The sequence below is a fragment of the Cibotium barometz genome, chromosome 62 (assembly GCF_041138505.1).
Source record: "Cibotium barometz isolate CiBa-2024 chromosome 62, ASM4113850v1, whole genome shotgun sequence".
In the NCBI taxonomy this organism is placed as follows: Eukaryota; Viridiplantae; Streptophyta; class Polypodiopsida; order Cyatheales; family Cibotiaceae; genus Cibotium; species Cibotium barometz.
Genome location: NC_141107.1, coordinates 29,428,570 through 29,442,857, shown reverse-complemented (window position 1 = coordinate 29,442,857; position 14,288 = coordinate 29,428,570). Strand labels below are relative to the sequence as shown.

The 14,288-nt window shown below is 45.8% G+C and overlaps 1 protein-coding gene across 1 annotated transcript in view; it reads left to right on the top strand.

Moving 5' to 3' along the window:
- The window catches only part of LOC147604341 (protein yippee-like At4g27745), a 47,882-nt gene extending 33,864 nt beyond the window's left edge, over positions 1–14,018 (top strand). Inside the window, exon 2 of the mRNA XM_086795633.1 lies at positions 13,576–14,018. Coding sequence (XP_086651759.1) covers positions 13,576–13,803 — 228 coding nt within the window. The 3' untranslated portion in view covers positions 13,804–14,018. The remainder of the gene's footprint in view (positions 1–13,575) is intronic.
- The last annotated feature ends 270 nt before the right edge of the window (positions 14,019–14,288 follow it).

Here is a 14,288-nt window from a genome sequence, read left to right as displayed (position 1 = left end):
TTTCGAGCACATAAAAAGTTTGCAGCTACTTTCTTTGATGACATTATTGTGCATTCAAAGAATGAAGAAGAGCATCGAAAGCACTTGGATATGGTATTTCAGGAATTGCGGAAGCACAAGTTGTATGTGAATGGCAAGAAGAGTGAGTTCTTTTTGTCAGAGATTCACTACTTAGGCCATATAGTGTCCAAGGAAGAGGTCAGGATGGATCCAGAAAAGGTCAAGGCTATTGTGGAATGGCAAGATTTACTAGTGTGCATGCAGTTCGAAGTTTCCTTGGCTTATGCTCTTATTACAAGAAGTTTGTCAAGTGGTTTGCTATGGTAGCAAGTCCACTTCATGATTTGACAAAGAAAGCCGTGGACCAAAGTTGAAAAAGAATCCTTTGAAGCACTAAAATTCTATGCTATCAAAGGACTAGTATTGATTGTTCCAGATTTGTCGAAGCCATTCGTGTTAGAATGTGATGCTTTAGGAGGTTGCATTGGAGCAGTCTTGAACCAAGAAGGCCATGCCGTGGCCTATGAGAGTCAAAGACTTCAAGGAGCCGAGAAGACCGCACTCACCTACGAGAAAGAATTGATGGCTATCATACATGCTTTAAAGATTTGGAAGCATTATCTTATGGGTGTTGAGTTTGTTATGAAGACAGATCATCAAAGTCTTAGGTATTTTATGTCTCAACCTAAGATTTCAGAAAAGCATATGAGATGGGCTAGCTATTTGGCCCAATTTCACTTTCAGATTATGCATACTCATGGGAAAGACAACAAAGTAGTAGATGCTCTATCTTGAAGACCCATAATCCATGCAGTTTCCATGGGATATTATTTGGACTTCACAATGATGAAAGATCTTTATGTTACATATGAAGATTTCAAGGAAATTTGGGACAGGTTGTAGAATGGAGATTTGGTGACTTCTTATGTCATCAAGGAAGGGTTTCTTATGATGCAAACCCGTTTATGTGTGACCAAGGATTTGAGACCCAAAGTAATGGAAGAATGCCATGCCCCACCTTATATGGGACATAGAGATATCATGACAACTCAGGCTTTGGAAAGTTATTTCTTTTGGCCTATTGAGTAATATGTTCGAGAATGTTTGGTTTGTCAGAAAGTCGAGTTTAATCGACAAGCAGGATTGTTACAATCCTTGCCAATTCCCAACATTCCATGGGAAAGTATTGCTATGGACTTCATCTTTGGATTGCAAAGTCAGGATTTGGGAATGATGGAATATGGACTATTACTGAGAGGTTCAGTAATAAGCAAGCCCACTTCATTCTAGTGAAGAAGACTGACTATCCATGTAGATCATATGGCAAGATTGTTTATTCAACAGATCTTCAAGCATCATGGATTACCCAAATCCATTGTAGGGGATAGAGATCCTTGGACTACCAGTTTCTTTTGGAGAGCACTTTTTGACAACATGGGGACAAGGTTGAATTTTTCTTCGGCTTATCATTCTCATACAAATGGGCAAAGTGAGATTGCAAACCTCACTATATTGGATATGCTAACCTTTTCAGGCTACCAAGAAGATCAACGATGTATGTTATCGTTTGGACCTATATATATATATATATATATATATCCACACACACACACACACACACACACACACACACACACACACATATATATATATATATACACGCGCGCACACACACACACACACACACACACACACACACATATATACATATACATATACATATACATACATACATATATATATGTATGTATGTATGTATGTACATACATATATATATATATGTATACCTTCCAGATCATTGGAGGATACATAATGTCTTCCATGTCAGTTTATTGAAGCTATGTACCGGACTACCTCCAAAGGATCCTGTATTGGAGGATCCACCAGAAGTGGAAGAACAAGAAGAAATCTTACAGCTGGAACAGATTGTATTCCATTCCGTGAGAAAAAGAGGAAGGACAGTGGTCAGGAAATTCCTCTTGAAGTTTAAGAACTATTCGCCTATGGATGCGAGATGGATGCCAGAAGAGTACTTCAAGGACTATCCAGATATTCTTCGAGCATATGCGGAAGCAGTTGGTCCAGATGCATTTGAAGTACAGGCTTGATGCGTCTTGAGATCAAGACAGATTTAAGAGGGAGGGATTGTAGCCGTAGCCCTCTTCATTGTATATATGTTTATACTGAAATGGAATTGATCATTATCTTGCTTATGTAATGATTTTGATTGGACATGCTCTAGTTTGGGTGGCAACGATGCGAGAAGGCCCAAGGAGCAACATTTGTATATGGGAGGTAACGATGCCAGAAGACCCATTGGATGGCAACGATGCCATATATATTGGAATTCGCAGTCGGGCGGTCATTGCGACTAGATGGCCCAAAAGACTGTATTGGACTTTGTAGTTGGGTGGTCATTGCGACCAGATGGCCCAGATGATTGTATTGGACTTCGCAGTCGGCCGGTCATTGCGACCAAATGGCCTAGATGATTGTATTGGATATCATAGTCAGGCGGTCAATGCGACCCGATGGCCCAGATGACTGTTTATGACTCTCGGGCAGTCCTAGAGACCAGATGGCCTTGAGGGGAAGTTTGAGCAGTCCTAGTGACTAGATGGCTCAGCACGGTTTCGATGAAACCAAACAGGACAATCCATGAACAGGAGGATCATTATTTGTGCATTGCATACTGATGTATGTCTGAATTTCTTTGACTTTGTGTGCTGTTTTTGATGCGTGGACAATGCTTGGATTTATGGCATGTGACAACCCACTGGGCTCTAGACTACCTGGCCAGTACTTGGAATACCCAGTAGACGCGAATGATGCATACTTGTTTGTTGACTAGCTTGTGTCTAGTTTTTGTAGAAGGTGAGTATGCATTTATTTTCTAACCCCTGCTACATGCTATCAAGAATATGTACCATCAAGAACAAGGACATCGGTCAAAGAAAAGCATAAAGATGTTGCCAAAGGAGCAAAAGCCACCACATATATGAGGAAAGATCAGATGCACAAGACCACTAGATGGGGCTAGTACCATATCTATGCCACAGTTGAGGACAACTATGATATAAGAGGGAGGGAATGTAACTATTTGGTCCTCCGTGCTCTTTTCACATGATAGAACTCATGCCCGAACACATGGACAGGATGATAGACACATGGAAATAGGGTTTCCTAAAGTTGGAATTGGAAAAAGCACTCGTCTGGGTCAAAAAGCAGGAAAAAGCAAAAGTCAAACTTTGTTGACCAAAAAGCTGAGGACACCGTTGGAAAGAGCTCGTCGAACTGAGTCAAAAAGCTATAAGCTACTTTTTCAAAAAGCAGCTCCAAGGCCAAAAAGCAAGGCCGTGAAGTTGTAAAAGTATAAATCAAGAACTTTGACTATTTTTAAAGCAAAAGCACGGAAATAAGGCAAAAGCTAAAGAATAAAACAAAAGCATGTTAAAAAGCAGGTATCCTCTCAAGTATTTAAAGAACAATGCATCCTCTTGGTGGATCATAGCAGTATTCGTGGAGGTTTTTGAAGAAGATCCTAAGAAGAAAGGTCATCATCACCACCTCCCTTTTTTTTACCATCTAACCCTACCTAAAGAACAATTCATCCTCTTGGTGGATCATAGAAGTATTCGTGGAGGTTTTTGAAGAAGATCCTAAGAAGAAAGGTCATCATCACCACTGCCCTTTTTTTGACCATCTAACTCTACCTTCTTCACCGGTAGCCACGTCCACGATATACTGTGACGCCCTCCTCAGTCGCTACTCTGTCACCAGCGCCGCCACCATCTCTGCCTGCTGTTGTGCGCCACCTGCATCTCCAGCGCCAGCCGCTTTTGTCTTGTGCAACCAGCATAACCAGCTGCCTCCATCTCTGGCTGCATTGCCTCCACCCTCTGGCTGCGCCACCTTTGAACCACCTATAGTCGATTCTACTTCTGCTCGTTGCTGCCAGCACAGCGCCCCTATCTGCCTGCGCCGCCTCCACTCCCTGTGCTGCCTCTGCCCAGCGTGCTACCTGCGTCGTCTTCGCTTTGTAATCAGCACCTGCACGACAGGAGCACCTTCCTCAGCTGTGCTCTGTTCTGTGCTCCTTGGCCGCCTCAGTTGAGCACCGCCTGCACTTTGATCATCGCCTCTGTCAAGAGAAGAAACCACCGTGTACAGTCTATTGTTTCCAAACTTTGTTGGTGCCAGCACCGCCATCTGTATGCCGTCTCTGCCCTGCTGCAGTTTCACTTCTTGGTGTGCCACCTTCTACCGGCACCGAACAGGTGTTAGCGGTAGAGAGAATCCTTTATCAGATTTACAACAAAGTTCTTTACTTAAATCTGAATTCACTTACTTGTAGCTTGCAAATGGAAAACAGATACCCGAGGTGTCTGTGTGCAGTTACTAGAGGTGGACACCAGGGCACAACAGCCTGTCGAGGAGGAGGAGAAGGAACTGCCTGTGTAAAAGGTGTAGCCACCTAGGAGGTGCAGCGCCGCTTGTAGCCGCCTATGGAAGGGAGGTGCAACCACCTGCAGAGGAGCACAGCCCGTTGCTGAGCAGGACACAGCCGCCTGCTGTGGAGGAGGAGGAAGCGTAGCCACCTGCTGTGGAGGATGAGGAGGGCAGCCTGCTGTGGGAGGCGCTGCCACCTGCAGATGTCGCCTGCTGCTGCTTGTAGGGTGGCGCAGCCGCCTGTATGGGCAAGAGACACCCAGTTGCAGCCACCCGTGGGGAGGAGGCACAACCGCCCATAGTAGACAGGCACAGCCGCCTGTGGCTGCGAGTGGGAGAGAGAGGCGCAGTCGCCTGAGGAGATGGTGAAGGAGCCGCCTGGCTGCAGAGCACAGCCGCCTGGGGAATAGAAGTAGCCGCCTTTGGAGAGGAGCAGCCTGCTGAGGAAAACACAGCCGCCTGTTGTGCAGCCGTCAGCTGTAGAGGTGGAGGAAGCGTAGCCCGAGGAGGAGGCGACGATCGTCGGCTCTATGCTTTTTCGAGTGGGGTGGTCGCTCTCTTTTGTAGATGAGCACGGCATCAGCTATCTTGTGCCTCAACATCGACCTCGGCCCGATCTCGACATCAACACCTTTGTTTGATATTGTATTCATTTGTTGTATTGGTCCTGGTTTGGAAAAGCCCATGGATTGTTCTTGAAATAATTTCCTGAAGAGGGGGCGGGGCCTGTGCCCCGCTCAGCATGGTGTACCGTGTGAATCCCCTATTCCCATCTTTATCTTTCCCTTCGCTCCCTCTATTTTTATCTCTCATACATGTGGTTGCATTTATCACTGCACGCTCTGTTGGGCTTACAAGACCAAACGTAATACAATGGTACCATGGATACATTGAGCCATGGAAAATTGAAAGAACAAGTAAAATGAAAACATCTGACAGTACATGTGATCAACAGATGATTCTGTGTAGAGTGAGATATGCTGTGATTAGCTAATGACGATACCCACCTCGGCTAGAACCGATATGATGGTGGAGTGAATGTCAAACCTCTGTGATGGGAGCGTGTCATGTCGGCGGCAGAGAACCTCACGAATCTGTCTCTGTGTGGTGGAGGGACCGGATGCTTTGGGACGGGGTTGCTTGGTTCGTAGAATGGATTGAGCTCTCTCGCTAAGAACTCCTTTGGGGTGTGGAGTTGGAGCATGGGTACGGGAGGTGGGCTCTGATGTCGTAGTAGAGGAATTGTTGTGGGCAGTGGATTCCGATGTGGATGTGTGTACCACAAAGAAATTTGTGATGGCTCTCTTTGAGGTGCTCTGTCGGAGCCGGGGCTGTCTCTTAGCATGATGCCTCAACACTACATCCCTGTGTCGTTTGAGCTCGATCAAGTACATGCCCAAGCACCTCTGATCCTTAAATTGTATCATTGTGTGAGTGGTCCGAATCCCTCTCGGAAGAGGTAGTGGAATCTCCCCCGTATCTCGTGGTAAGTCAGGCAACTGAAAATATAATGGGCCTCATCCTCTACTGCTCCTATGGTGCATACTGTGCATGTCCTCTCCCTATGTGGGATATCCTTAGCTTTGCTAGTCTCTACTTTGAGGCGGTGGGAGGATACCCTGAGCTGGCCGATCGTGATACGCATAGCATGTGACATGTGTATCTGAATGTATCCTGGGATCTCAAAGAATCCATCCTTAGAGAGTCTCAAGAAATGATCTTTGTAGAACTCACACTTCTCACCAATCTCTAACGGAGACACCAATGTCTGGTGTATGTGTAGCCCGAGTAGATCTAACCGGATGATCTGATTGATCTCCTGTCATGAGAGATCGAGGTAGGGGGAATCCAGGCTATATTGAAAGCAGTCCATCTGTATGCCATGTGCATGAAACCACTCGACTAGAGTACCATGCATGTGTCGGTAATGGTGGTGGCCACGTCGCTGAGGAGGAGGGCAGTCCAGCTCATCTCAATCGCTCCCTCTCCCTCTTGTAGTACAATTGCATAGAGGACTTTAGTGCTAGTCGTGGGAGGCGATCTCTGTCAAGCGTGTATACATGCTGAATATAAGTGACAGTCTGAAAAAGGGCATCTGTAACCATTGGGGCCACCACAAACTGTGCATGTAGAATGTCATGTGGTACAGATGGCTTACTCTTGATCATGCGTGACAACATCATCACTTGTAGCCTCTCTATGCTCCTCCAGTGATCCTTAACTAGGCTTGGCCCCCAAAAGGCTACACCATACATAGCTGTTGGTTGTACTAGAGTATCGAAGAGCCAACACTTAGTGCGAGGTTCTTGGAAATGTGCCTGGAAACACTCTCTCCATACGGGCTAGGGAGGCGCAAGTCGGTCAATGGCAGTTGTGGTCATGCAGAACAAAGGGCTTGTAAAAGTGACTCCTAGATACCCATACTTCTACATAATCTTCACTAGGGCATCTCTGTATATGAAAGAAAATCATGAGGCAACTGCATAAGATGTGTTGAAGACCATAGCGTTGGTTTTGCCCAAATTGACCGTAAGGTCTCTCCCCCTGCAAAATCTGTCCAATGCATTTAAGTGTTTCTATAAACCCTCGGTTGAATCTGAGATCAAGACAATGTCGTCAGCGTATAGCAATATGGGCACTACTGTCAGAGCCAATGGTGAACCTCTACCTCCAAAACTATCCACAAATACTGCGATCTCATCAATGTATAGGCCAAAGAGTGTAGGTGAGAGTGGGCAGCCCTGCTTAACCCCAATAGTGCTACATATATCTCCCGGTGCACGTACTCGGCCGAGTACTGCCTCATATAATGCCATCACACCTCATGTCATCTCATGTGAGAACTGGAGCTCCTGCAAGCGTCCTATTAGACAGGATCGAGGGACGGAGTCAAAGGCTTTGCGGAAATCCACAAATTAGCAATACACATGTCTCTTTGAAGACCTTGCCTCCTCTATGATAGCCCGTAAAGTAAAGATATGGTCCAGCATGGAGAAATTTCTCCTGAAGCCTACCTGGCATGATGCTTTGTTTCCCATCCTCTCTGCCATAGAGCTCATCATGTCCTCTAGTACTGCCCCTTAGATTTTGGCCATTGTGTGACCATCATGATAGTCCTGTAGTTACTTGATGTCAAATCCCCACGGATCTTCCCTCGTGATCGATCTTGGTTCGAAACTCGAATCCTGCAAACAAACGAACAACAAACAAGCAAGGGGGTGCAGGCCTGACTCACCTCCCAACCATGACACCCGTGGGCGAGCCCACAGTCTTGGGTGTCCCCACCGAGCCACGAGCTGAGCTAACTAGGTTGACGTACCGACCAATCTCCTCCTCGCGACGTCCCATACCGCCACGAAGCTGCCCTCGCGGGCCTCGAGACTGCTGCCGGCCTCGGCTGCATAAAGCAGGTGCACGTCTGCACTAGATCCAGGCTCCAAGACCATAGAGCTCTCACAACCTCGCGAGACTCTCTATATTACAATAACTAACCTTGGCCACCCTTTTATAGGCTCTTGGCCGGTCATCGGGCGTCCACACTTGGCTGCCCGCCCGTCCATACTTGGGTGCCCGCCCGTTAGTATATCCCTAACTCAGCTCGTCAATCAGCCAAGCCTCGAAACTAGTCTTGCATGCGTATAGCACACGGTAGATACCCACTGTGCACATGACATACTCCCCTTCCTCTAAGAGCTCACTCCTGAGCTCACTAAAAAGCCAGGGTAATCTCTCTGAAGAGAAGTCAGTGTCTCCCATGTAGCGTCCTCCTCAACACGATCCTTCCACTTGATCTTGTATTCCGTGATAAGCGTATGACGTAATCTTCGTTCACGAAAGCCAAGAATCTTTTCAGGTTCGTGCGGAACAAATGTCATGTCTTGGACATCTATAATTTCTTGAGGAGTAACTAACTGATCTGCTCCACCCAGTACTTCCTTAAGTCTACTGACATGAAATACAGGATGAACTTTCACATGAGAAGGCAAATCCAATTCATATGCAACTGAACCAATCCGTCGTGTAACACGAAATGGTCCACAGTATCTAGGGGATAATTTCGGAGATCTACCTGTCCGTAAAGTCTCGGAATCTTTCGGAACTCGCAAATACACCATCGTTCCTTCAGAGAACTCTCTAGGTGAACGATGTCTATTAGAATAAAACCTGTCTCGGTCTTGAGCACTTCTAATAGATTCCTTTGCAACTTGTAACATTTCCTGCATATCTTGCAAAAAATTACGTGCTGCATCATGCTGAAGTCCTGAGAATCCTATTGTAACAGGTGATCTTGGTTGAAAACCGTACATAAGCATGAAAGGACTAAACCCTGTACTCGTATGCTTAGTACTGTTATATGCAAATTCTAACATAGGAAGATAATCCTCCCATGAACTTTGTCTTTTGGATACATATGCTCGAAGCATATCCTCCAAAATCTGATTCACTCTTTCAGTCTGGCCATCAGATTGAGGATGATCAGAGGAACTCAAATTCAAAGTTGTTTCCAACTTCTCGAAAACAAGTTTCCAAAAGTCACTTGTAAACTTAGAGTCCCTATCACTGACTATGTCCTGCGGTAACCCGTACAGTCTAAACAATTGCTCGATAAACTGCCGAGCTAATTGCGTAGCTGTAATAGTCTTCCGGGTCGGTAAAAATCTAGCCATCTTTGTCAAGCGATCTACCACAACCCAAATAGAATCGTGGCCTTGATGTGTTCTTGGCAATCCGGTAATAAAATCCATGGAAATACTTTCCCACTTATTACCTGGGATTTGCAAAGGATGCAACAACCCAGCCTGTCTAAAGCGTTCAGCTTTATTTGCCTGACAAATCTGACACTTGAGAACATAATCTTCTACATACCCTTTCATCTTCGGCCAATAAAAAGTGTGTTTCACTAATGATAGTGTCCTGTGTACCCCAGGGTGTCCAGCAGAAGGGGCGTCGTGACATTCCCTCAGAATCTTGGACCTAATGTCCGGGATCTGTGGTACACAAATTTTGTCATTACGGAATAGTAAACCATTCCGAATCATCCACTGACCTCCTGCAGCCTGAATAGTAGACTGCGCAGTCACCGAGTCTTGGTCAATCAATGAGCTCCCGTCCTGGATCTTCTGCCAAAATGGACCAAAATAACTATCAGTCCTGCAAAGCCCTCTCAATGACTGAAAAAGTCAGTAGAAATCTCGGTGAACGACAAAGTATTCACCTCTCTAATCCGACTAAGCGCATCTGCAATATTATTCATGGACCCTTTCCGATAACGGATCTCACAATCAAAATCTTGCATTAACTCTGCCCAACGAGCTTTCCTGCCTCTCAAATCATCCGCATCACACACATACTTGATTGACTGATGATCAGTCAATACCACAAACTTGGAGCCATATAAATAATGTCTCCAAACCTTGAGAGCATGAATCACAGCATAAAGCTCCTTCTCAAGGGTTGGCCAACGAGATTGAGTGTCATCTAGCTTTTTACTTTCAAAAGCAACCGGTCTACCATCTTGAAATAAAGCAGCCCCGATAGCATAGTCACTGGCATCAGTTTCAAGAACATAAGGCCGACTAGGATCAGGCAATGCTAAGAAGGTGCTTCCTTGACTTTATCTTTCAAAAGTCTGAAGGCCATATCCAAATCGTTATTCCAAGTGATAGGCTGATTGGACTTACGTCCACGACCTTTCAATAAGTCGGTCATCGGTAGTGTGAGCTGAGAGTACTCCCGTACAGATTTCCTAAGAAAAACAACAAAACCGAGAAAAGAACGAAGTTGTTTCACTGTTCGTGGTATGGGCCAGTCCAAAACCTTCTGAACTCGGTCATAGTCAATGCTCAATCCATCTCTAGTGATCTTGTGTCCCAAGTAAATGATGTCGGTCATAAAGAACTCACATTTACTCAATTTAGCATATAGTCGATTCTGTCTTAAAATAGATAAGACAATCGTGAGGTGTCTGACATGATCCTCAAGAGTACGACTATAAATCAAAATATCATCCAGGAACACCACCACAAATTTCTCCAAATGTTCACGAAAAAGATCGTTCATCATTTGCTGGAAAGTGGCTGGAGCATTGGTTAACCCAAAAGGTAATACGAGAAACTCGTAATGGCCATACCTAGTCCGAAAGGCGGTTCTTTCGACATGCCTTTCATGAATACGTATCTGGTGGTAGCCAGTACGCAAATCTATCTTCGTGAAATATTTTGCTCCTGCTAACCGGTCAATTAGGTCATCTGATCTAGGGAGAGGATAACGGTTCTTAATTGTCAACTTGTTCAATCTTTTGTAATCTATACACATTCTCCAAGTATTGTCCTTCTTTCTCCTAAGCAACACAGGTGCACCCCAAGGTGATTTACTTGGACGGATCTTCCCTCGTGATCGATCTTGGTTCGAAACTCGAATCCTGCAAACAAACGAACAACAAACAAGCAAGGGGGTGCAGGCCTGACTCACCTCCCAACCATGACACCCGTGGGCGAGCCCACAGTCTTGGGTGTCCCCACCGAGCCACGAGCTGAGCTAACTAGGTTGACGTACCGACCAATCTCCTCCTCGCGACGTCCCATACCGCCACGAAGCTGCCCTCGCGGGCCTCGAGACTGCTGCCGGCCTCGGCTGCATAAAGCAGGTGCACGTCTGCACTAGATCCAGGCTCCAAGACCATAGAGCTCTCACAACCTCGCGAGACTCTCTATATTACAATAACTAACCTTGGCCACCCTTTTATAGGCTCTTGGCCGGTCATCGGGCGTCCACACTTGGCCGCCCGCCCGTCCATACTTGGGTGCCCGCCCGTTAGTATATCCCTAACTCAGCTCGTCAATCAGCCTGCCTGGTTCCCCAAGCCTCGAAACTAGTCTTGCATGCGTATAGCACACGGTAGATACCCACTGTGCACATGACACTTGAGTCCGTGGGGTCTCCTGTTTTGTGGATGGGGACAATGGTGTTGGTAGTCCAGAGGGTGGGAAGCCTCCACAGAGTGCTCTATGTGGAAGCCAATACGTGGTGCTCGTGGGCAAAATGTTCCGCGTGCAGATCCTCATGATCTTTTGCTCTCCCATTATGCAGCTTTTTAAGAGCCCTAGCGACATTGGGGGGAATCAAAGAGATAAGATGATGTAGGCCAAGGGATGTGTGACATTTGTGGTATAGGTTGGTTTGGCACATCATGCAACTGTCGTGCATGATGTAGGCCAAGGGATGTGTGACATTTGTGGTATAGGTTGGTTTGGCACATCATGCAACTGTCGTGCATAGGCTTCCCAAAGGCTAGGATCTGTGATAGGTGTAGGTGCTCTTTTTGCACGGTTCTTTCGGCGAGTGAATGTACGGAAGATGCGTTGCATCTTATGTGCTGAAATCTGCCCATGTTCCCTCTCGCGTAAGAGGCAAAGCCTGGTGGTTTTGCACTCTTCATCATACCATCCATTCTGGGGTTGGGATCCCACTGGCAAACTTGCTGTGAAGCATGTGGTGTAGGGCCAGGTGGCGTGGACGGAGTCATGGATGATGGAGGAGAGCTGGGATGTAATGGTGGAGATAGGGAGGGATAAGTCGAGAGCTGAAATGTGGTGGGAGAGGCGGTCCTCATAGATGTGGTCAAGATCATGATGGAAATGAATCCGGGTGAAGGTGGTGGAAGGGGGTGTGGGCGTGGGCGGTAAGGTGGGGCATGAGATCGTGAAAGAAAGCAATGCATGGTCAGCTAGTATGGGGGGAGGAGGGATGATGAAGTCTAAGATGTGTGGTGTAAGAGCGGGAGACCCCATGAGGTAATCCACTGCACTAGTGCCTCCCCCATGTGGAAAAGAAGTGTCCGACTGCGGCCATCTAGACAACCCATTATATATCACCAGCTCATGCATAGCCCCCATCTCCAAGAAGTGTCTACCATATGGTGTTGCATTCCCCATATCCTGGTTGGTCCTTTGGAGGCCCATCTCAGCCAAGTCAATTTTTGACAACATAATGACATCTCCCTCGAAGTCATATGTTTGCACTAGTTCCCCTTTTGTCTCTGCATTAAAGTCTCCTAATAGGAGGACCTCTCCTTGTTGGAAGAGCTCTGCAATGTCTGCAGATAATGGCGCATATGGACTCTCCCCTTTCTCTGTCAAACTGCATGCATATTCTGATTTCTCTGGTGGGAAGTAGCATACTGCAATATGCATCACTCTCAAGCTAGGCCTGGCTAATCGCCTCTCAAATGAGGGTGAAACAAGCATGCCACTCCTCCTGAGCCCCCCAGTGGTGCATGTTTGTCTTCTGAAAGCTGACTCCCATGTGTAACCCTCCACTTTGGGTAGCCCTCTCAAGGCTTTGATGCGTTTCTGTGTAGAAGATCATCACGATAAACGGCCCATTTCTTGCCTTGCGGGGGAGTGAAGTATAGATGTCTGGCAAGAGTATTGATTGCAATCTTGTTTTGTTCCTATTTGAGTTCCTGATCATTTTCTACACCTTTTTCCTTTAGAACTTGACCAAATGAGTATGGCTGCCACCACTCCAAACTCCCAGGCCCTGCCCCCGCATGTAATGTTTTGTCAACAGTCAAAAAAGCAAACACAGATTATTGTATAATTCAAAATTCTGCATAAAAGCATCCCAAATACCCGCGCTGCTTTATGTTTATTGTAGCTACACATGTGCATATATACAGCATATGCATTGAAGGTACTCACATACTGGCATTTATAGAGTCCTGCTGCAGGAAGGACCAGGCGGTGCAAAAAATAGCTTCAGAGGCTCTTTTTTTTGGGGGGTGGAGTGTGGAGGAGGGATGGGAGAGGAAATCAGCCGGTGAGGGAAGCAGTGGCAGATGTGAAATGATCCCTTTTCCTGTTCCATCCGGTCTAATTATCATTCTAAACTAGGATCCACATTGGAGTGCACTATCTGACACCATGTGCTTTTCAAGTATGTTTAGCACCTCTAATGCCAAGAATCATTTAAACATTAAAAATTAATCATGATTGATACCATCCTCAAATCATCTAAACAACTATGTGGAAGTAACAGGGGAGCTTGTGTGTGCTCATGCTATTTTGAGTAGGATTTGTTTTCCTCTTCTTTCACAAAGTGAACTCAAAGCTCCAATAAACACAGGGAAAAAATGGACGGGCATTTCTCCTTACTAGTCTTGTCAATATATCAGTGGGTCGGAGAGAAGATCGGCAACTCTTGACAGGTCTGCACACGGTGGCGGACGTGTTATGCTGTCAATGCCATGAGGTTCTTGGTTGGAAGTACGAGAAAGCTTACGAGGAGAGCCAGAAGTACAAAGAAGGCAAGTTTATCCTTGAGAAAGCTAAAGTAATGAGGGAGGATCGGTGATCTCTTCTCACATCCTCATCCTCAGCTGGTTTGCCTTTGAACATTTGTAAATAGTGTTGTTGCCCATTGTGCGTTTTTGGCCTATCTTGCTTGTCTGTCCTCTGTTTCTGCTGTCCATTCACACCCAAATGTGTAAATAACCTTGTAATGTGTACAGCAAAATAGTATAAGCTTTTCAAGCTGAGAGAGTCCATAATGAAAAGTTCCTTGAACAACAGATTGATGGCTATGGATGTTTGCAGACATGTAACTTGTGTATTAGTGTATTTCACTGTGTTATGAAACAAAACTGATATTATCAACAAACGTGCTGCCTCCTGAACTTTTGTACACTAATTGCTACCACATCTAAGAGGTTCACTTCACTTCTAAGCATTGCCCTTTTTGCTACTAGCTTTGTTTTGGGGATACTCCAAAGATGGGGATTAGCTAGCATAAATTGTCCCTTGGCCATTAAGTACATAACATAATTTCTATTCCTTCAT